This window comes from Trifolium pratense, linkage group LG7 (genome assembly GCF_020283565.1).
Source record: "Trifolium pratense cultivar HEN17-A07 linkage group LG7, ARS_RC_1.1, whole genome shotgun sequence".
Lineage (NCBI taxonomy): Eukaryota > Viridiplantae > Streptophyta > Magnoliopsida > Fabales > Fabaceae > Trifolium > Trifolium pratense.
Window position 1 is genome coordinate 42,662,248 of NC_060065.1, and position 24,280 is coordinate 42,686,527.

At 31.4% G+C, this 24,280-nt stretch overlaps 3 protein-coding genes and 3 long non-coding RNA genes across 7 annotated transcripts; 5 read left to right on the forward strand and 1 right to left on the reverse strand.

Annotated features, from left to right (window-relative positions):
• Positions 1-2,581: 2,581 nt before the first annotated feature.
• Positions 2,582-4,145, forward strand: LOC123895056 (epidermis-specific secreted glycoprotein EP1-like). Its single transcript, XM_045945252.1, has one exon. It carries the CDS (start codon positions 2,624-2,626, stop codon positions 3,929-3,931), a length of 1,308 nt encoding a protein of 435 aa, XP_045801208.1. The 5' UTR covers positions 2,582-2,623; the 3' UTR covers positions 3,932-4,145.
• Positions 4,146-4,971: 826 nt separating this feature from the next.
• LOC123895057 lies at positions 4,972-5,653 on the forward strand. Its single transcript, XR_006804080.1, has 2 exons — positions 4,972-5,135; positions 5,228-5,653. It is a non-coding gene; the product is annotated as an uncharacterized LOC123895057 (long non-coding RNA).
• Positions 5,654-9,235: 3,582 nt separating this feature from the next.
• On the reverse strand, positions 9,236-10,384 carry LOC123896449. Its single transcript, XM_045946831.1, has one exon. The coding sequence runs from the start codon at positions 10,382-10,384 to the stop codon at positions 9,236-9,238; it is 1,149 nt and encodes a 382-aa protein (XP_045802787.1).
• Positions 10,385-10,395: 11 nt separating this feature from the next.
• On the forward strand, positions 10,396-11,334 carry LOC123896450. The gene is made up of 2 exons (XM_045946832.1): positions 10,396-10,511; positions 10,800-11,334. Exons 1-2 carry the CDS (start codon positions 10,396-10,398, stop codon positions 11,332-11,334), a joined length of 651 nt encoding a protein of 216 aa, XP_045802788.1.
• A 1,527-nt stretch (positions 11,335-12,861) lies between these two features.
• On the forward strand, positions 12,862-13,554 carry LOC123895058. Its single transcript, XR_006804081.1, has 2 exons — positions 12,862-13,230; positions 13,325-13,554. It is a non-coding gene; the product is annotated as an uncharacterized LOC123895058 (long non-coding RNA).
• A 4,790-nt stretch (positions 13,555-18,344) lies between these two features.
• Positions 18,345-20,953, forward strand: LOC123895059. Of its 2 annotated transcripts, XR_006804083.1 has the most exons (3): positions 18,437-18,562; positions 18,656-19,025; positions 20,942-20,953. It is a non-coding gene; the product is annotated as an uncharacterized LOC123895059 (long non-coding RNA). The 2 variants fall into 2 exon arrangements; XR_006804082.1 differs by lacking the exon at positions 20,942-20,953 and having other exon boundaries at positions 18,345-18,562; positions 18,656-18,928.
• Positions 20,954-24,280: the final 3,327 nt, after the last annotated feature.

Here is a 24,280-nt window from a genome sequence, read left to right on the forward strand (position 1 = left end):
GAGTGACTGCTAGGATTTCCTCTTGGATGTGGAGAGAAATCGTTATTTAGTCCGCATCCTGGGATGAGTTGTTCCACGTATTAGGAAGAACAGATAAGCTCTAATGACCACGTGTCCGTGAGACGGGGAACACGTGAATAGCGTGCTATAGTGACGTGGACTAGGAGGCCTCTTCTTGTTGGGATGTCCTCAACGCCCTAGCAGGAGTGAATTTGGGCCAGCTCTAGGCCCAGTTGAGAATACTATGCATTATAATTTTTTTATCAAGAAGGATAATGCAATAAAATGTTACTGTTGTATAAATAAAAACTATGTTTTAATTCTCACTTTTCATATGATTTAATTTATTCTTTTATGCTCTTATAGAGTAAAAAGAATATTTATAGTAGAAAACCAATATACATATTATAATAGAGTGACACAAATAAAAAATTTGCGGGACTCTGCAACCTACTCCAGTCTCCCCATTGCCTCAACCACTTGCAATGGCCGTGCAAGTGGATGAAAAAACTTCCCTTAATAAAAAGATACCCTTAAAGAATATGGATGAATGGAAATTTAATGGAAACTTAATGGAAACATTGTTGATATGTTAAAGGTAAGAATCTCACATTAACACTTATAAACTTAATATCTTAAAGTTTAAATTAAAATATAGTTAAATTTACTTAAAGTCATATAGTAGTTTAAGATGAAATGCTATGATCTCCTTACCCTCTCATAATCCAATATAGACACAATTTATGGTTATCTTATGCTCTCAATTTAATTTTTTTTTATTTTTTATAATGAAGTTGAAAATTGAACCTACAATTTTTAAGATACTATTCACATTACCAAACCTATTATCTTCTCAAATTGTTTGTTTCGTAATTTAATTTCCTTTTCATTTTAAGAAATAAGGAAAAGAATAACAAAATATATTTGGTTGCCAACTTTAGTAAGCAATCGATTTTTCTACAAAGCTTATCTTATCCAAAGATGCGCATAAATGCATGCTAGCTACCAGGGAATGGATTCTCTCAAGTGTAATTTACACTTGAGAGAATAATGTGTGGTTTGTTACCATTGATCAAGAGAGAGAAACATATAAAAATTTAGAGAAAATGAATTTAGATAGTGTTAGATTACACTTTATTCTCTCAAGTGTAAATCACACTTGAGAGAATCCATTCCCTAGCTACCATGTTCAAATTGATGAAGCAAAGTACTAAAATATCATTTCATGATTGTCCCGGACAGCCTAGAACACAGACGAATATTACAGTTGGCATCCTTCAATTCTCATAAGTACCATCTTGTTGGTCTTTAAAAACTTCAGTCTTTTTATAATAGTATTTTATTATTGTGTCAAGACTCGAGAAAAAGAAAAGATAGTATTTTATTATATTTTTAATCGCACTAATTATTCCTTTTTTAAAAGGAAAATACTAACTGGTGCTTCGGGGCACTAGTTAAGGATATTAATTATAGTAAAATTATATTGAAACTTGTGTAGTCAATGTTTGTAAAGTATAAAAAGTGTCATTTCCAATGCAAAAATTGTTTTTTTTTGTATCCTTAACTAGTGCCCGGGGGCGCTAGTTAGCATGACCCTTTTTAAAATACATTTATTCTAAGGAGAATGTTAACTTGTGCCCTTAAGGCACATGTTAAGAAGATAAATGTGGAAAATATTTATTGAACTTGTGTTGTATTCAATTCTCTAAGCATTAAATTTTTTGTATCATTAAATATATACTTCTATTTTTAGCTAGTTTAACAAGTGCCCTTAGGGCACAAGTTAACATGACCCTTATTCTAATCACAAGTAGACAATAAAATTAGGGTAAATGATCTACACCTGCAAAATAAGCAAATTTTCATTTATCTCTGCGCAGATTTTTTTTCTGTTTACCCATTTGCAAAAAATAATTCTCTCATTTTGCCCCCAGTGTGTACAATAGAACAACCGCATTTTATCGTGTCACAATGACAAGTCATTGTGGTACGATGGTAAAGATTTGTTGCAGATTTTTTTTCTGTTTACCCATTTGCAAAAAATAATTCTCTCATTTTGCCCCCAGTGTGTACAATAACAACCGCCTTTTATCGTGTCACAATGACAAGTCATTGTGGTACGATGGTAAAGATTTGTTACAGATTTTCTTCAAAAAAATAATTTTTTTAAAAGACTAAAATAATTTAAAAGACTAAAAAATAATTTTTTAAAAGACTAAAAAATAATTTTTCGTTCATAGGAAAGACTAAAATTGAAAATCGAAAATTTAAAAGATAAAAGTTGAAGAAACTTTTTAAAAGACTAAGAATGAGATTCGATATATTTCAAGAAATTAAAAATATATTTAATTTTTTTTATAATATAGGCCTTAAGGGAGTAATAATTTTGATTTTTTTTTTTTTTGGTGAAGTAATTTTGATTAGTTATATTACATATTTTTTATTTATCTTCATTGAATTAAAAATGAATTGAACAAACATACTCACGTGGACTCGATCCAAATCCATTAATTCTATATAGTATTTGAGTTGACAACTTTGACCAAAAGATCAAATTGAACACCATAAATATAGAACCCACCTCCATAGCAAAACACATTCATCAATCAAAATTCACAAAACAATGTCTATTTTTCTTCACCCCAAAACCTCATTTCTCACTTTACTATTCCTATCATTCTCCACCTTCATTGCTAATGCCATAGTTCCACAAAATGAAACCTTCAAATTTGTAAATTCAGGTGAACTTGGCCCATTCATAGTAGAATATGGAGCTGATTATAGAATGATAAGCATATTCAATGCTCCATTCCAAGTAGGTTTTTACAACACTACTCCAAATGCCTACACTCTAGCCCTTCGAGTCGGCCTTCAACGATCGGAACAACTTTTTCGATGGGTTTGGGAAGCAAATAGAGGCAACCCGGTTGGTGAAAATGCAACATTTTCATTAGGTGTTGATGGAAATCTTGTTTTAGCTAATGCTGATGGAAGAATTGTTTGGCAAACAAATACTTCTAATAAAGGTGTTGTTGCCTTTAGGTTACTTTCAAATGGTAACATGGTTTTAATTGATGCTAAAGGTAAATTTATTTGGCAAAGTTTTGATCATCCAACAGATACACTTTTGGTGGATCAATATTTAAAAGCTAATGGGCCTTCAAAACTTGTTAGTAGGCTTTCAGAAAAAGAAAATTTAGATGGGCCTTATAGTTTAGTTTTAGAGCCCAAAGGTTTAGCTTTATATTACAAGAGTAAAAATTCACCTAAACCTATTCTCTATTGGTTTTCATCTGATTGGTTTACAATTCAACAAGGCTCATTAGAAAATGTCACACTCAAATCTGATCAAGAATCTTTTGAGTTTGGATTTGATTATTTTGTTGCTAATTCTTCAACTTTTGGTAATAGGATTATTGGTAGGCCAGTCAACAATAGTACCTTAACATATCTTAGGCTTGGAATTGATGGTAACATTAAATTTCACACATATTTCCTAGATGTACGTGATGGTGTATGGAAAGTAACATATACTCTCTTTGATAGAGATTTTGATGAGAGTGAATGTCAATTGCCAGAAAGATGTGGAAAATTTGGGCTTTGTGAGGATAATCAATGTGTTGGTTGTCCATTAGAGAATGGAATATTTGGTTGGAGTAATAAGTGTAGTCCTAAGCCTTTAGGAGTATGCAAAGAAAGTGAATTTCATTACTACAAAATTGAAGGTGTTGAACATTATATGAGCAAATACACTATTGGTGATAGAGTTAGTGAAGCAAATTGTGGAAATAAATGTACCAAGGATTGCAAGTGTGTTGGGTATTTCTACCATAAGGATAATTCAAGATGTTGGATAGCTTATGATCTTCAAACTCTTACTAAAGTGGCTAATACCACACATGTTGGTTATGTTAAGGTGCCTAATAAGTAATAATGAGATAAGTCTAGATTATTCCTTGGGAAGATCTAGGTATTGAGTTTTTATTTTGTATCAATTTAATTTAGTTATTATTTCCTAGTGGTGGTTTTATAATGGAATTGGAATAATAATGTTGTGGTTGTGTCACTATTCTCCACTTGGAGAAGGGACATGTTTGTTGAATAAATTAAAAAAGTGTGGAATAAATGTTATTGTTTGTCTTTAATAGTTTGTTTTTTTTTACTAAAATAAAAGTTATTCATCATTCATATCGGTAGAGTATATCAGATTGTACAAATTTAATACTGCTAAAAACTAATAGGATGAATATGTGAACAAGCTCACAATATTCAAGTTAATAGCATAAAACTGTCTACTCATGCCTACAAATAATGTGATAAAATCAAAGTAACCGAAATACCTATGAATCTGGATCTGCATCGTTGACAAACTTAATCACTGTGTGAATCAGTAGTTGACTGAAGTTGATAAGCCAATTCAATCAAACAAACACCGCAACATGAAGGGAAAGCAAACAAACACCGCACCAAGACGATATATCAAACAACGTTGCATTGAGACGACGAAATCACACAAAAAATAACACAAAATAAATATCTAATCTACGTGAAAATCACTTAGTGAGAAGAAGATAGGGGTGATTTGGGTAAAAAAACCCAAAACCACCCCTTTTCGATTAAAGAAAATGATAAAACTTAGAGAGAATGTAAAACTTATCTCTCTATAAAATTAGGGCCGGCTTGTCATTGTTAATACTTATGTTCTAAATTACTTAAATTGTGCCAATAAAGGAGAAAAAAAATATTTAAAGGTAACTCATAATTATATCATCACAATCATTTCTCATTTGATATGTTTATGTTTTCTATTATGAAATATGAAAAGAGAAATAAAAAATATATATTGAAGGTCAAGTGAAACATTGAATGAAAGAGACAAACATGACATTTTGATATACTTTAGAGCCAGGTAACAATAATTTTTATTTTGTAAATAGTTTCTTGCAAGTCCTAAGCGTTAAAAACTATATATTTAGTTGAAATTAGAAAAGTATGAAATTTTTTCTTATATAATGATCAACTAATTTTCTATTTATTACATACATAGGAGAAAAATATGGCTCAAATTCCATATTACTTTTATATTTTGATCATATTTCTTTCTCTATTTCTTAATGCAACCGATAGTAGTAGTTGTAAGTCATTTTACATACCATTTGCAAATTCTAATTAATTTGATATAAAATACTCCATGTCATTTTAGTAACAATTCTTTTGTTTTTATCAGACGTTATAAGTTCTAATTTTCCCTGCAAAATACCGTTGGATTGTCCAGAAGATATGTGTATGTATCCTAGAATTCAATGGTGCATTCAAGGTTATTGTGAGTGCGGGTAAAGTGTTACAGATAAGTTTAAAAATAATTTTATATTGTTTTTAACAGTATAATTTTATTTATACGTGTAATATTTGATACTTTTAGAATTTTTCTCACACTTTTCTTTATGTCTTGTTTATCTTGCAATAGTTAATTTAGGTTACAATAATAATGATGTGGTTGTGTTGCCACTCCTCATTTGAAAAAGGACTAAGGACCTTTTGTTGAATAATTTTTTTTCAAATCAACTTTTGTTGAATAAATTAAAAGTGTACTATCTATCAATCTATCTATCTTTGTCTTGCTCAAAGCAAATAATACATATGTTATTTTCAAGTTTTTTCTCGAGCAACAAATTCACAATCTCCAGATAACTTGTTTTAACATGACGCTTATGTGTCTTCCCTTTACCTTAACATTAATATACACTAGGCGAAACTTTAGTGAAATGGACGTGGTTCCAATCCCAACAACATTCAAATACCAATTTTTATGATATTTTAGTTATACTCAGTAGCGGAGCCAAGGGTGGCCAGGCAGGGCCATGGCCCACCCCAAATTCACTGGAAATTACTAAAATACCCATGGTATTCTAATAAAATTACACAAATATACTATATATTATTAACACGCGTAGTTTATTAAGGGTTCTTGCAAATAGCTCAGCGGCTAGTTTGTGACCATGGGATTGGAAGTATGCTGTTTCAACGCCTGCCTACTGTATTTTTACTCCTTTTCCTGTTTATTTTTTAAAATTTGCTTTTTTTTTTTTTTTTTTCTGTTTTAATTTTAAAAAAAAATCAATTTTATATGTATGAATAGATTAAATGATTAAAAATTTCAATGTATCAATACACTTGATGTTTAAGGTATTTAATTAATTTTTTGATAATTAATTTTATGCTTATTATAGTTTAAATTTTTATATTTAATTTATATAATATTTTAGTGGTTTCCTTTCAAAAAATAAAAAATTTAGTGGTCCATCCGAGTTTTTTTCTAGGTCCGCCGCTGTTTGTACTACCAACAACCTAATGGGACACGGTTCAATTCTCAATAACAATCAAATATTAATTTTATGATGTTTTGTTTTATGCACTACTAACAACCTAATGGGTCACGGTTCGATCCTTATCAACAACCATATATTAATTTTTATAATATTTCTTTTTGCTATAAAAAATCTTAATGTTAAGCTATTTTTTAAGGGAAAATGCTAACGAGTGTCCTTGGGCACTCTTAAGCATCATAAATAGTAAGTTTTTGTGAAATTTTTATAAAAATATGTGAAGTAACACATTAGACAATAAAATGTTTCACTTTTTGAATATGTTATCTCATTAAATGGAATGTTTTAAGAGTGTCCCGTCCAAGGGCACACGTTAGCAAAACTTTTTTTAATTATGATCTATAATTTGTAAAAAACATAAAATATAATTTATTTTTTGCTTAATTGCATATTTGATCTTTTATCTTTAATTTAGGTTTTAAGTTGGTCCTCTATATTTTAAAAGTTTCAATTTGGTCCCTTATGATTTCAACTTAAGTTATTTTTTTATTAAATTTTGAGTTAACTTCATCTAACTTTCTGTTAAATTTTAAATTAATTTCGTCTAAAACTTTTAGGTGACACCATCCTAAATTGTCCACGTATAAAAATTTGACTAAAAGGACAAACTTGAAACTTTTTAAGCTTAAGAGACTAAATTAAAACTTAAAATAAACATAATGGACCAAATATATAATTAAGCCTATATTTTTGGCTTAAATGTTGTTTTCATCCCCTATTTTATAAAATTCACAATTTTAACATGTCAATTTAATTTTTTTATATTATTATTTAAAATATTTTATTGTTTCTTAAATTAAAAACATAATTAAATGAAGAGGGGGACCTCGTGAATAATCTCACCGTCTATAATAACATTAATTTGCTTTGTGGAACCTTTAATTTGTGCCACTCCATGGAAATAGCTAGCTAGGAAGTATTTCGATTTCCATAAATAAAATGTTATGATCTCGCATTTTCACTCCACAACTGATCATGTTGGATCACTGCTTTGGTATGCACGTTAGCAAGGCTACTTACAAGTGTGTCATGTGGTGCATGATGTACGAGTAACGAATACGAATTTTATAAAATCGATTATTGGATTGAAAGTTTATATCATACTCAAGATTATTGGTATTGAATAAAAATTCATATAAACCGTTAATTTTGATAAGTCTCAATAACATATCAAATAACTTTCAATTTTTTTAAAAATTTGTATTGATAATTCACATGATATAAACTTTCAATCTAACGATTAATTTTGTAAAATTTGTATTCGTTATAAAGTTATTGACATCTGGTGCACCATTGTCCAACTCTTTCATTTTAGCCGAAGCCCATTACCAAACGGATCGGAAGAGCATGTTGACGCGAAGATAATTCTTGAGAAAATATAGAAGAGGTCTTTTGCAACAGGTTAATTCAATCCATATTATAAATAGTTTTATCAAAACGAAGATCAACGTAATCTCCACCCATCCTTTCGTTGTTCCTTGTTAATCGCACACCAGAAGTTAGACCAAGTCAAAAGGACGCTTTCCACATTTCTCATGAGCACCCAATATGGCATTAAAATCACCAAAGAAACTCCAAGGACCAATATGCACTTTGAAGATGTTGGAGTAAGTCCTAAAAGGCAATATATCTTTATAGAATTTTCTTTTGTATCATAACTTTGATATAGAATGGAGGAACAGCCGCCTATATGCGCATGGAGGTGTATGACGGCCTCATCCGCCACAGCCGCCATGACTAAACCCAAAACGTTCGCACAAGCCCTTAGTAACGTGGAAGATGCGGGGTTGCTCAGTCAACTCCCTAAACCCAATTTGAAAGGGGAATCGATTAGCATTAAGATCACACAAGCAGAATACCACAAAGGTGTCGACGAGTGTAGAAATCACTTACACGGACGTCTGATTACGGCGAAGGGAGATCAACCCATGACAGCGAGGGACTTATCGGTGAAGATGGGAACATTTTGGAAGGATTTTGCACCGTGGAAGTTGGTTCCACTAGGCAAGGGATGGAGATTTTTTGTCTTCTAAAGGCATCATTCATCAAAAGTCTTGTGTCGAAACACCTCAACAAAATGGGATTGTTGAAAGAAAACATCAACATATCCTTAATGTGGCTAGGTCTCTTTCTTTTCATTCAAATCTCCCTTTAACCATGTGGAATTTCAGTGTTCAACATGCTGTTCACATCATCAATAGACTTCCTAGTCCACTTCTCAATCTTAAATGTCCTTATGAATTACTTTACAAGAAACCTCCATCTCTTGTCCATCTTAAAGTTTTTGGTTGTTTGAGCTATGCAACTACTTTGCAAGCACATAGAACCAAGTTTGACTCTAGAGCAAGAAAGGCTATTTTCTTAGGATTTAAAGATGGAACTAAGGGATATATCCTCTATGATTTAAGTTCACATGATATTTTTGTATCTAGAAATGTTGTTTTCTATGAAACATATTTTCCTTTACGACACTCTCAACCTGTTCATAATGCCTCCGATTTTTCTAAGCCTTTACCATCAAATTCTATTCTTGATGATCCTGTTTCTCATACACATAATTCCTTACCTTTACCTGTCATGTTTGAACCTGATTCTACATCTCCTAGCTCTGTTAATATAGAACCTGATCGTACTATCTCATCTCCAGCATCTTCAAGTCACACACCTTTATCCTCATCTTCTCATGCTCGTCCTAATCTAGCCCCTCCACCTTATCATGATAATCTTAGAAGGTCTACTAGAACAATTACTCGTCCTGGTTACTTAGAAGATTATCATTGTTACTCTGTTACAGGTTCTGTTAATAATAACATTTCGCATCCAAATTATCCACTTTCCTCGGTTCTTTCTTACGATAATTGTGTTCCATTTGGTAAAGAAACAGGCATAGGAATGATGTTCTGATATGTGCTAAAACAACTAAGATCAAAAGTGAAATGATCAGTGGCGCCGGTGTCTAAAATCCAAAGATTAGAACACTTACCATTACCATTAGAAGACTGGGAATTGAATACAAGAGGGGAGGTTGAAACAGAGTTAGAAGAAGGTGAAGGTTGAGATTGTAATTGTTGGAAAAGACCAAGGATGCCATGATATTGCTCTTGAGTGAAGCCAAAAAGTGGTTTTGTAGATGATGTAGTAGAATCTAACTGTAGAGAAGACTTAGGAACCATGACATTGGGTGCTGCAACACTGTTTACTTGTGTTGATTGAGACAAATTCTTTCCTTTACCCTTATAGCCAATAGGATAACCATGTTTAATCCAACAATTTTCAACTATGTGATTTGTGCCTTTGCAATATGTACAAAAACGATTACCGCCTTTTGAACCAGAATTTTGGCCTTTACCTTTGGAATTGTATTTACCATAATAAGAATTGGCCAAAAGAACATTAGAAGAATTCCTATCAGGAGCATCATTGACAATGGAATCAATCACAGAATTCCCAATTTCCCTCTCTTGTTGAATTAACATAGAGAAAACAGTATCTATGTCAGGTAAAGGATTCATCAACATTATTTGAGATTTGGTATGAGAAAACTTGTCATTTAATCCCTTAAGAAATCTAATGACATAATCTTGTTGACGATAAATGTTGATTGAATCAATTGCTCCACAAGTACAGGCAATTGAACACTTACAGTGAGGAATGGGTCTATAATTTTCCAATTCATCCCATAAAACCTTCAATTGAGTAAAGTAATCAGAAATATCAAGAGTACCTTGACGAAATTTATAAAGTTCTTCCTGAATATCAGAAATACGAAAAATGTCTCCTTGCGAAAACCTAATTTTGAGATTTTTCCAAACTCCGGCAGCCGTATCGATCCATAAAACCGAGCGCGCAATAGAATCAGAGATAGATCGATGAATCCAAGCCAAAACCATAGTGTTGCAGCGAATCCATGGACCATAGAGAGGATCGGTGATCGAAGGTTTGGGGAAACTACCATCGATGAACTTATCCTTGTTCTTCGAAATCAATGCAATGTTCATGGATCTCGCTCATGTATGATAGTTCTTGTGATCCAGAGGCGGAGAGACAAGAATCAGAGCCGGATTTTCGTTTGGATGCAAATAGTAAGGGTTTGCGGAATTTGTTGAGAAATCAGAATAATTTGCGGTAGCCATAATTGAAGGAATTTTATTAGAGAAGAAGAAGCAGGAAGAACAATGGCTACCAGAGCTTTAATGCTCTGATACCATGTTAATGTTGAGAGAATGAGATAAACTGAAAGGACTTTTCATTATTAATCAAAAAAAGCAAATTGATTGTTATGTACAGGAGGAGCAAGTGCTCATATATATATATCTTCTATGAATAAAAATAACTGCATATTGACAGTTTCCTAAAGATAACTGCTTGACAGTTTTACAATATAATTATCTACATTAATAATTTCCGATTTAGTTCTGCAGAAGATAAGAGAAAAGCATGGTCTCTGGGTACTTACAATATGAAACCAGGTTTGCTTCGACTATCTAAATGGGAATTAGACTTTAATCCACGCACACAGCGACAAACTCATGTGCAAGCATGGGTGCGTATCTATGATCTGCCTCAAGAGTATTGGAGGCCGCGAATTTTGTTTGAAATCGCCGGTGGGTTGGGCACGCCACTTATACTAGATGAGGCTACCAAAAATCGCTCTTTTGGTCATTATGCGAGGATTTTGGTGGACATCAATCTTTCTCAGCGCTTATTTGATGACATTTTGGTGGAACGAGAAGGTCATGCCTTCTATGTGGAGATAGTGTATGAGAAGTTACCAGAATATTGTGATTACTGTAAGTCTATTGGTCACCCAGTCAACTCTTGCAACAAACTGAAACCCAAGATGACTGTGGAGGATAATCGTACCAAACAGATGAAGCCATCCAAACCACAAATTAGAACTAAATTTGTGGAAAAAGAGAGCAAGTCCAGTGACAGTGTTAATTGTTAGTATATTACAATGTTATTTCAGTTTTTTTCTCCTTGCCAAGGCTTGAATCCTGGACCTTCAACTCCTTTAACCCTTATAATCGTACCAAACAGATGAAGCCATCCAAACCACAAATTAGAACTAAATTTGTGGAAAAAGAGAGCAAGTCCAGTGACAGTGTTAATTGTTAGTATATTACAATGTTATTTCAGTTTTTTTCTCCTTGCCAAGGCTTGAATCCTGGACCTTCAACTCCTTTAACCCTTATATCAACTAGCTTAACTAGTTGAACTACCCATCTCGTCCATATAGTCAAATTTTTGTAAGTTTGGGTTCAAGTATGTTTGCCCAATAGCTCATTGGTTTCCAAAATGTGATATTTTAATGAGATTTGGTTTAATAGAAACTAGTAAATAAACTCTTACCTAATTGAAGAGATAGATCTATATATATAATTCTTAGATAGTTCTCTTACTATCCATCTTAATCCTAATCCACATCACCTACTTACATCCAATTAAATCACACAATAATGCCACATCACTTCCTTATATTATATCATTCTCATCTCTATTTTTTTTGTTTCCACATCACTTCCTTATATTATATCATTCTCATCTCTATTTTTTTTTTTATATTATATCAATCTCATAATAAATAATAAAGAATTATGCTTCTCCAATTATCCAAAAATTGATGTCACAAGATGTTACAGTTTTCTACATTATTATTGAATTATACCTCTCAAATTATCCAAAAATTGATGTCACAAGATGTTACACTTTTCTACATTATTATAACATTCCTTGGTGACAATGAAGATCAGCATAGTTGGATTCTCTTTCAACATTTATCCTATTTAAATGTCCGTTTTCATAGAAACAACAAAGAGTTTATAATTTAGTCACACAAAAAAATACGAAGAGTGTATACATTATTGACTTAATTACATTATAATTGTAGAGAAGAGTGAAGGTTATGCAAAAAAGTTAGGTTATGGGATTGAAATATATAACCATTATCATTATCATATTTCATTCAATTTTGATGGTCCGTACTCATTCTCTATACATATAGGTATATATATATTGGTTGGAGGAAGTGATAAGTACATCACTTTTATATTATTATTATTATTATTATTATTATTATTTTCATTTTATAATATTTATTGTTACAATTTATATGAATAATTTTCAACATTATAATATAAAATACAACATAACACCTGTGCATTGCACGGGTGTGGGACTAGTTAAGAAAATATTTAAGAGTAAATTACGCTCTCATTCTTTGAGAGATGATTAAATTACACTATAAAACAAAGGATATAATTAATGGTGATTAAGGTTTGTTTTACATAAATAAAATAAACTGGTGGGTTAAACTTAATTATTATCATAAAATATTTATGCTATAATAGATTAAAATTAATATTTTCAAATAAAAGAAGACGAAGATTGTAATTTACTTAACATATAATAATAAGTTTATAAATAAAATTCAATATTATGAAATTAAATTTTTTAAAGGTAACTTATAATTATCATCACAATTGTTTCTCATTTGATATGTTTAAGTTCTCTATGATCAAATGTTAAAAGAGAAATAAAAAAAAAAAAATATTGAACGTCAAGTAATGCATTAAATGAAAGAGACAAAACATGATATTTTGATATACTTTAGAGCCACGTAACAATAATTTATATTTTATAAATAGTTTCTTGCAACTCCTAAACGCTAAAACTGTTTAGTTGAAATTAGCAAAGTATGAATTTTTTTCTTATATAGTGATCAAATAATTTTCGGTTTATTACACATATACAAAGGAGAAAAATATGGCTCAAATTCCATATTACTTTTATATTTTGATCATATTTCTTTCACTATTTCTTATTGCAACTAGGAGTAGCAGTTGTAAGTCATTTAACATACCATTTGCAAATATCTAATTTATTTGATATAAAATACTCTATGTCCTTTTAGTAACAATTGTTTTGTTTTATATCAGACATTATACGTACTAATTTTCCCTGCAAAATACCTTTGGATTGTCCTGAAAATATGTGTAAGCATCCTCACATACGTGTAATTCCATGGTGCGTTCAAGGTTATTGTGAATGCGCATAAGTTTTACAGATAAGTTCAGAAATAATTTTATATTGTTTGTACGTAACAGTATAATTTTATTTATACGTGTAATATTTGATACTCTTAGAATTTTTCTCACACTTTTCTTTATGTTTTGTTTACCTTTCAATAGTTAATTTGAAAAGATGTGGTTGTGTTGCCGTTCTCCATTTGAAAAAGAACCAATTAATGATCTTTTGTTGAATATCTATCTATCTATCTATCTATCTATCTATCTATCTATGTCTTGCTCAAAAGCAAATAGTACATATATTATTTTCAAGTTTTTTCTCGAGAGCAAATTCACAAGTGACATTCTCTTTGTAACTTATTTCAACATGGCACTTACGTGTCTTTTCTTTACCTTAACAATAATATAGCACTAGGCAAAACTTTAGTGAAATGGACGTGATTCCAATCCCATCAACAACCAAATACCAATTTTTATGATATTTTAGTTTGTACTACCAACAATTTAATTGGACACGATTAAATTCTCAATAACAACCAAATATTAATTTTATGATATTTTGTTTTATGCACTACTAACAACTTAAAAGAGATTTTGCCAAAAAGAAAATAATAAAAACTTAGGGACACGGTTCGATCCTTATCAACAACCAAATATTATTTTTTATAATATTTCTTTTTGCTATAAAAAATCCTAATGTTATAAGGGATTAATGTTAAGCTATTTTTTAATGGAAAATGATAACGAGTGCTCCTGGGTGTCGTATACCCTAAATTTTGCGCGTATTTTTTATTATCATTTTGGTTTTTGTCACAATTTCTTTCAAATAAGTGAATTAGCTCATTTGGTAGTAAAATGAATGTTCAAGGAGTTTCAAGTGCAAGAAGCATAGAAACGAAAAAAAAACACACCACTCACCACATTACCACCTTCACACCTTCATCAACCAAAGACTACCATCACAGAACTACCATTATATTCAATCAAAGAAGAAGGGGACGAGGGAAAGGAAAAAAAAAAAAAAAGAACAATTCCACAACCACTGTTTATGCTTTTTGCACTTGTTTTTGTAGTATCACAATGAGACAATATGATGATTTATAATTATAAGATAAAAATAAACAAAAGCCAACTAAGAATAATTCCACAGCCACTGTTTACGCCTGCGTATGAATTATCATCGCAAATTAAACTAACTAGCAATTTCAAACTTAAAATAAAAAATATAATAGCAATAGTAAGCATAAAAATATTAATTTTAATTTCATTTCTTTTAAGTCAATTAACAGCAAATAATTTTTTTATAATAAATGTGGACTAAAAAAGAGACCGGCGGATGTACATTCTTTCATCTTTCGAATGGTCGAGACTTAGCGTCTTAGCGTACGCTTTGTCTACCGATTATTTGTTTACCACAAATAATTATCAAAAAACAAACTTTGGATTAAAAAGGAGACAGGCGGATGTACATCCGTTCATCTCTCGAATAATTGATCGCTTAGCGCACTTTGTCTACCGATTATTTGTCTTCCACAAATAAATTTTAATAAATAAAATTGGATTAGAAAGGAGACTGACGAATGTACATTCGTTCATCTCTCGAATGATCGATGCTTAGCGTACGCTTTGCCTACCGGCTATTCGTATTCCACGAATTAAAATCAATTTAAACTCATCAAACTCGTCCATGCACGCTTTAATTATTTTTTTATCAAACGGTACCATCGCCCAAGTGCGAGTCCGTCTTTTCATTCAAGCAAATTTTTTCGTCTAAACACAAATCATTTCAACCAATCAACTTTTCTCTACTCAGAACTACGTAGCTTTGAGTTTCTCATTGCATCAGGGAATACGTAAGAGCAAGATTCAACATCTTGTTAAGGACACTAATAAAATACTAACTTTTTCCCCCTTTCGTAAATAACTCCGATAATTAATAAAAAACATGCAAATAAATTAAAACACTCTGTTTAACCCTAAAATTAATGAGTAGGTTCCCGTTGAGTACAGCGGATGTGAGAGGTGCTAATACATTTCCCTTGCATAATCGACTCCCGAACTCAAAAATGGTTGTGACGACCATCTTTCCATTGTTTAAATGTTTTAACGATATTTTCCTTTTACTTCAGGAATAAATATAGTTTGGTGCCGACTTTATTATCCAGCGAGCGCTTACCGCCCACGCATTTTTTCAGCCGCTTCACCGGACACTCTTTAAGTATCTTAATTAATAAATTAATTTTTTTTTATAAGCAAAATTATATTATAAGGAGTTCAAAAGGTACTCAACTCTTACCATTCATAAATAAAATGTTTTGATCTCTCGCCTTTTCTCTGTAGAACTGATCATGTTGGAACAGTGTTTTGGCAAGAATAAGTTGGGCCTGATAATCCTATAACAACGACTCATCTAAAATTCCAACTAAATCAATAAGTAGATGAATTCTATTTACCTCATCAATGGCCATAGAAACATTGATATATATATTACCAAAGGTACTTTTATAACACTCTTTTTTTTTTTGGGATTATTATTCCACTCTTTTAAAAGCATGCATGCTTGAGACGCTTAAGTTTCCGCTGAAGACAAGATCACACGGGGCATCCCACAACATGTTTTAGACCAAATTTCAGCCAAACAATTTTAAAAAGTTAAACGGAAGAGCATGTTGACGAGAAGATAATTCTTGAGAAAATAGAAGAGCGATGATGATCAGAAAAATGCCTTACTAGAGTTCAATATTAGACTATATTAAGCAAGGTTTGATTAATATAGAGCCATACAACCCTAGGAAAAATATATCTGGCGGCCGTGATGGAAGAAAAATTAGAGCAACCAAAACTTGATGTAAGTGCCAAATCAGAGCGACTAAAATCTGATCTAGGCAAGCGAAATTCATCTTCTATGATCTGCACTCCAACGACAATCTTGGAAGTGTGATCACACAGGTGCAGCTCCGAGGTGATGAAAATTATGATGAATGGACTCGGGCTATGCGAACGTCCTTAAGGGCGAGAAGAAAATGGGGCTTCGTTGATGGAGCGATTACGCAACCAGAGGACAGATCACCAGAAATAGAAGATTGGTTGGTGGACTGTTCAATCTATGTTGGCATCATGGATTTTAAATACGATTGAGCCTAGCCTACACTCAACGATAACATATTTTGAAAATGCAAAGGAATTGTGGGAAGACATTAATGATAGGTTTTCAGTTGTGAATGGACCTAGAATCCAACAACTTAATCTGACCTAGCAGAATGCAAGCAGGGAGGAATGACCATGGTGGCTTACTATGGAAAGTTGAAAGTTTTATGGGATGAATTGGCCAACTATGAACAGACGCTGACCTGCACTTGCAGAGGTTCACTACAAGAAATAAAGCTTATAGCGTCAGACAATAGTGGCGGTTGGTACTGAATCGGCGCTGCTTTGTGTTACCCGGCGGTTACTGCGGAATCCTTCAACTGCCGGCGCTCTGTTTGTAATCCCGCGGCGGTCAAAACCTCACCTAAAAGTATTATTGACTGTGGCTAATAAAAAAAAAACTCTTTAGCGACGGTCAAAACCTCACCTAAAAGTATTATTGACTGTGGCTAATAAAGTTTACCACGTTTTGACCAAAAAAAAATAAAAAGTTTACCACGTAAATTTTTAGGGTGGCTTATCCTGGCGTTGTAAAATTTAGCCACGGTTAAATTTGATTTTTGTCACGGCAATATTAAGCGTTGTAACAATTTTACGACCATGGTTATTTATCATTTAGAAAATTGTTTTGGCTACGGTCGTAACCATGGCTAAATAATGCAGTAAACATTGTCATCCATGTAACTATGGCAAACATTGGTGTCTTTACATCTTTTCTTACACTATTCAAATGCATAAATATATAGGAAGAACAAATGTATTTCTATAAGCACATTTTAATAGTATATGCTAAATTGTAAGGTTAATAGCAAAAATTACTTGATGCAAGACATTGCAAAGAAATTACATGATGAAAAAAATAACAACATTGATAGAGCATCACAAAGACCAGAAAATTGGGTAACGATATATTCAAATTACCAGAAAATTGGGTAACTATATATATCTATTCAAATTATCAAGGTATAGAGGAAAAAAAAATTGATTTTAATATATACGGAAAATTTCTCAAATTTGTGGAGATATATATATTAATACGGAAAATTTCACAAACTGATTTTAATATACGAAAAATTGAAGACTACAAAAAAATTTGATTTTAATATGGGGATGCAAACTTTTTTTCAATTTATTGTTGGTTTAAATAAAGATTTTTTTTTTTTTTTACAAATGCAAACTCATATCTTTTCATTATTCAATAAGATAGTAATACAAAGAGGTATAGACTTAAAAGTAATACAAAGAGGTCTAAATGAAGAAAATTTTAATTAAACAAAAGTGAAACTTATTTAAATAATGAATGTTAAACTTGAACCTAAAACTTAGTATAACAATTGCATTAAGAAAAATAAGTAGTGAAATTGTCCCGTTAATTTAGTTCAGTTGGCAAGGACATTGTATTATATATGCAGGGGGCTGGGATTCGAACTCTGATCATCCCACTTATCCACCCTTAAGGGTGGAATTTCTAGTAACTAAGTTACTTGAAAAAAAATAAGTAATGAAATTATAAAGCCCGTTCTGCATAATGATCTTCCTAAATGATCTTCCTAAAGTATTATTTGTATATTAATGTGTTTAACTTAATTTTTCATTTTCTAATAATATTAATGACAGGTGTGTTTGAAAAAAACAAATGCATCTAATAATAACTTATAATATAAGGACAATTTTCATAACTATTATTTCTCATTTGATATACTTATGTTGCATGAAAGGTTAAAAACGAAATAAAAAATATATATTGAAAGTGAAGTACTTTAGAGACATGACATGTAACGATAATTTTTATTTTATGATTGGTTTCTTGCGACTCCTAAGCGTTAAAAACTATTTAATTAAAGTTAGCAAAGCATAAATTTTTTTCTTATATAGTGATAAAATAATTTTCTATTTATTATTACATACAAAGGAACAAAACTATGGCTCAAATTCCATATTATTTTTATGTTTTGATCATATTTGTTTCTCTATTTATTGTTGCAACCAATAGTAGTAGTAGTAAGTCATTTTACACACCATTTGCAAATATCTAATTTATCTTATATAAAATATTTTGTCACCTTTTAGTAACAATTCTTTTGTTCTTATCAGACATTATAAGTACTGACACTCCTTGCAAATTACCCTCCGATTGTCCAGAAAATTTGTGTACTGCTCCTAAAGTTCGTTGGTGCGTCGATCGTTTTTGTTCGTGTGTGTAAGTGTTACAGTTGATGTAAACATAATGTTATATTATTTGTAACTATATAATTTTATTTATATACATGCATGTAATGTTTGGTATACTCTTATAATTTTCCTCACACTTTTATTTATGGTTTTTTACCTGTTGAATAAATTAAAAGTGTGCAACAAATTTTGTTATTGTTTATCTTAAAGAAATTATGTTCTGAATTTATTAAAATGTGCCAAGATTTTATTAGTGAAAGAACGGGCATTGGATATAGTTTGATTTTATTTTGTGGTACTTTCGAGGATTGAGTTTTATCCCATTAGTTAATGGACATTCAAGAAGATAAATGTAAATATTTTTAAAATTTTATGGACTTTCTTACCATGAATTGGTACACAGAAGTTTATGAGAATAACAAAATAGAGTGTAACATAATGAAGAAAATAAAATTAAATAAGGTAAATACTATGGTTAACAATAACAATTGAGATAAGTTTTATATCATGTTAAAATTAGTTTTTTATTTATTTATTTACTGTTAGATCAATAAGTTTTACCTTTTTTATTCAAAATAAATTTTACCTTAGTATTAAGTCAAATATGAAGAGACTTATTGATTTAATTTTTTTTTTTTGAAAAGAGATTTATTGATTTAATTATGGAAAAAAAGAACGTGTGCATGATACAATTATTTTACTTGTGGTTAGATAAAATCATTAAACAAAAGTGGCCGGAAACTTATGTAAATAAATGCATTTTTTAACCTAAAAGTTTTCGTAAGTGTAATTCTCGTTATATTTAGTTTTGTCAAATATTAGTGGGAGAATTTCTTGACAAAAAAAAAATGTTAGAATTTCATCCATTAAAAAGAATAAGTGGAGAATTTTATATTGGAATTCTGACTGATGCATCTTACAATATATCTACCAATCGAATTATGTTCAAAGTGATCAATTTGTTTTCTTAATATAAGTGATAGTCTAAAATTTATATTACTGCACTCATGAGAAGTCCCACATTTGCATAAAAAGATAAAGTCTCACTTCGGATGTGAGTGGAGAAAATAGAAACATCGTCGTCATCACCACCACCATCATAATCATACAGAAACTTCTTGCATCGAACCGCACAAGGAATTGTTGTGATCAATTTTTGCTTGTCCGAATGTGGAGGCATCGAGTCGGCGCATCACTTATTTTTCACTTGTGGCACTTTTGGCTTTTTATGGTCGTCGGTTCGAGATTGAATTGATTTTTCTTCGGTGGATCCTCAAGACCGATCTGATCATCTTCTTCAGTCCGTCGACGCGCGCAGCAGGTGGCCGTCGATCACGACGGTCTTTTTTGCATATTATTTGGCTAGTTTGTGTTTGGGTTCATTGGAATGAGAGAAATCACCGGCTCTTCAGGAATTCAGCAAAAACGTTATCTCAACTAATGGACAAAGTAAAAGTTTATTCTTTTTGGTGGTTGAAGACCACACGTGTGACTTTAGTTGCAAATTTACATAGTTGGTGGTTGAAACCCTTGTTATGTCTGGATATCGACTAATGATTGTTTATTTTGTTTCATTTTGCTTACTTCTTTGTACAATTCGTTATAGTCTCTTTTGGCACACATTGTGCTGAGGAGATGTTTTGGTTCTTTTATATATATGATTCATTTTCGTATGTTAAAAAAGTGGCAATGTAATAGTATTCCTCTTCTTATGAAAATCTTCACAAGAAACTGAACACCGTATATTTTTCTCGCACGATGCAAGCATTTTCAAATTTAAGTTACCATCATCATCACCCCACAAAAAAATGGCTTATTAGAACCCTCAAATTTAAGCATTTTCTCGCACGATTCAACTATATAAACTTGAAATCCCCAACAATCGCTTCAACACCTCAAAATCCTAGGAAGATAAAATAAAAGCTTCAAGTTTTAACTTTGAAAATTTTCCAGGACAATTATCAAATAATACATGACAGTTCCATAAGAAAAATATTAATCAAACAATATTAGACTTTTCAACTTTTAATCACAAAAAAAAAAAATAGAAAAAGAAAGCCAATATAAAAAAGTGTAAACTTTTCAAGTTTCAACATGGCAAACTTGCAAACTTTTATATCGTAGGCTTAGTTCAGCATGGCAAACTTGCTCACAAAGGTTAGGCTTAGTTCAGCATTTCTTTCTTTTGCTTTTTCTTTTTTAAAAGAGGTCAAAAACTTGTTTCTCTAAATACAAAAATAAAAATATTTACATGGTCACAACTTACGTCTACTAAATTCCCTCATACAATAAAACCAAATCCAAAATATCATTAATTTTCGGCTTAATTAGATGTTTTGAGTTTAAATCCAAATCTGACAATGTAGTAATATTAAATTTCAAGAACTTTGTCATTTTTCCTATATTCATTCGATTTGAATTATTGTATGCAGAAGATTTTTTTATAATATACATAGAGGATATTTGATTCATAAAGAAAACAAAAAATGCACGTATATATTAGCAATACTAAACTATGGTTTAATTATGACAATAAGTTATGCTACTAATCCATTTTGGATGACAAAATTAATTCTCTTAAACATACATCTTGAGATTCAGGAGACACCATAGTGCTATTAGCACAATAACATTGTTAAAATCAATCAACTAGAGAAATACAAAGGAGGCTATTAGGGTTTGATAACATTACAATGAGCAAAGCTTAATTGCATAGTCTTACAATAAGAATATATACTAGGAAAATAGGTAAATTAAAAAGTCTAAATTACCCTTACTACTAACTACTAATAATAACTACTAATAATAACTACTCTATATTATCTAACATCTCCCCGCAAACTCACAATGCCTTTACATGACATAAAACATTGAGAGTTTGTCATACAAAATTAAAACCCAAAATAGAAGAAATAAAACCAAAACAACTAAAATTGTAACCAGTAGAAAGCAGCAACTAGCAACCAAAAGCGAGAACCATCCGAGAGAGAAGTAGCAGCCAAAGAGAGAAATCATCATCCAAACATAAGGAGAAATCATTGGAGATAAACATCCAAATAAAAGAGAAGTCAATATAGAGAAGCATCCAAAATGAGTAACCATCATAGAGAAGCATCAGCCAAACCGAAGAAGAGAACCATCAAAAGGAAGAACTAATTCAAACCAAATTTATCCAATCCAAACTAAACCAAATCAAATTGTACCAATCCAATCAAACAAAAAACAACAGAAAGAAGAACCAAACCAAACAGAAAAATCATCCAATAGAGAGAACCAACCAAATAGAAGAACAAACAGAGAGAGGAGAATTCAAACAGAAGAATCAACGGGGAGAAGTGCAATCATTCAGAAGAATCAATAAAGAAAAATGCAATCAATCAGAAGAAATCAATAGGGGGAGGAGTGCAATCAATCAGAAGAAATCAATAGAGAGAGAAGACCGGTCAAACAAAAGAACCATAGGGAATTATCAGAGAGAAGTAATCAAATAGAAGAATTGACGGGGAGATGGTCAATCAATCAAACAATCAAATAGAGCCAAACCAAACGAACCAAATAGATCAATCTAAATGAAACCAAACAAAATCAAATCAAACAAATTCAAACCCAACCAAACTGCAAAATCAAACCAACTAATACCATAACAAAGAGCCAAAGAGAAGAAGACAATCAAAGAGAGAAACCATCAACAAAGAAGAAACAATCAAAGAGAGGAGTTGAGACATTCTCACAAACACATTGTGAGCATTATCTTAACTTACAAAATTATTCAAAAGAAACACCATAAGATATTGTTCCACAAACAACCAAAATAGCTACTAACCAAAATCAAATTAAACCAGACAAACCAAATCAAGACAAACCGAATCAAATGAAAATCAAACCAACAAACCAAACTTTTTTTAAAAAAAAAAAAACAAAGGAGGAACGAAATAGCACCGGAGACGCAAACTGCAACTGTGCCGGAACAGAAGCCAACAACCCCACAATCGAAGTCACAGAAGATGAAAGCATAATCAAAACGTCTCACATAGTAACCACGTCCAAGAGTCAAGCTGCAACAATACAGATCATGTGCCAAAGCAATTCTTCTTCTTTTATTGCCACCTTCTTCAATGATGACTAAATTGAAACTTCACAAACCAATTTCAAACCTCTTTCATTCCACCAACAAAACAACCAGAGACCATCAAATTCAAAATAACCAAGAAAAACAAAATAAACAAAATTCCCACTCACTAGGGAACTCAAGCAGCGGAAATTACAGGCAGTTCAAGGCGGATCGAAACACGCTCTTGATACCATGTTAAAATCAATCAACTAGAGAAATACAAAGGAGGCTATTAGGGTTTGATAACATTACAATGAGCAAAGCTTAATTGCATAGTCTTACGATAAGAATATATACTAGGAAAATAGGTAAATTGAAAAGTCTAAATTACCCTTACTACTAACTACTAATAATAACTACTAATAATAACTACTCTATATTATCTAACAAACATAAATATTAACTAAATGAAAACTGTTAGAAATAAATTTCAAAAGCTAAAACATAGAGATAGAGAGAATGAAAACTTTATATTCAACTTATCACTTGTGTGTCTTTACATCATAACAATAGTTCTATTTATATTTATAGGACACAAAGAGGGGAAGTGAAAGAACAAAGTAATTAAGGTCCGCTAATTAGTGGGAGTTATAGGAAGGGAAATAGCTAGGATGGACATCCACTAATTAGGCCTCCACTAGGACTTATTATTCATAACACTCCGCCTTGGATGTCCATCGAGGATGTGCCCAGAGAAAAACCTAGTGGGAAAAAATTCTAGTGAAGGAAAATGAGTACAACATCCTTTACATGATATATGTATTTCCCCTCCTCAACCATACAACCATCTCTAAGACGATGACGACCAATCTTTTGTATCATTTTTCAAAAATTCTACTTGGGAGTGGCTTTGTGAAAAGGCTGCCAAATTTTCATACGAGTGAATTTGTTGAATGCTCATATCATCATTCTTCATGTAATGCTAAGAGTTCTGCATGATTTGATGATGTTTTGTTATGGTTTGTTTCACGGATCTTCACGAAATAGTTGTACCTCCACGTGAAAACAAGTAACCTGTGTTTGTGATATACTATTATGAGGATATGACAAATAACCTGCATCTGCACAACCTGTTAATTCTAATTTTGGTATTTTTAAATAGGGTTAAATATGTTTTTAGTCCCTATAGTTTCCCCGAATTTTTGTTTTAGTCCCTAAAATTTGTTTTCACACTTTTTAGTCCCTGAAGTTTCACCAGTCAATGGTTTTAGTCCCTACTTTTCATTCAACTCGTGTATACTTTCACATTTTTGAATGATTTTTTGTATACATGTTTATAATATTATAAGAACATCTCCGATAAAAATTTAGAATTTTTTAACATAAGATGAATTAGAGGTACTCTCAATGTAATAGACTTCAGGAGAAGTAAGTGAAATTTCTCAAAATAAAAAACACATGTTGAAAGTAAAAGTGTAACTCAGTTGGTAATTATT

What these genes read in the sequence shown, in the direction of transcription:
- LOC123895056 (XM_045945252.1), top strand. Translation starts at nt 2,624, where the DNA reads ATGTCTATTTTTCTTCACCCCAAAACCTCATTTCTCACTTTACTATTC.
- LOC123896449 (XM_045946831.1), bottom strand. Translation starts at nt 10,384, where the DNA reads ATGAACATTGCATTGATTTCGAAGAACAAGGATAAGTTCATCGATGGT.
- LOC123896450 (XM_045946832.1), top strand. Translation starts at nt 10,396, where the DNA reads ATGTATGATAGTTCTTGTGATCCAGAGGCGGAGAGACAAGAATCAGAG. An exon ending in AGAAATCAGAATAATTTGCG is followed by an intron (nt 10,512 to 10,799) that starts GTAGCCATAATT and finishes TTTCCGATTTAG; the next exon opens with TTCTGCAGAAGATAAGAGAA.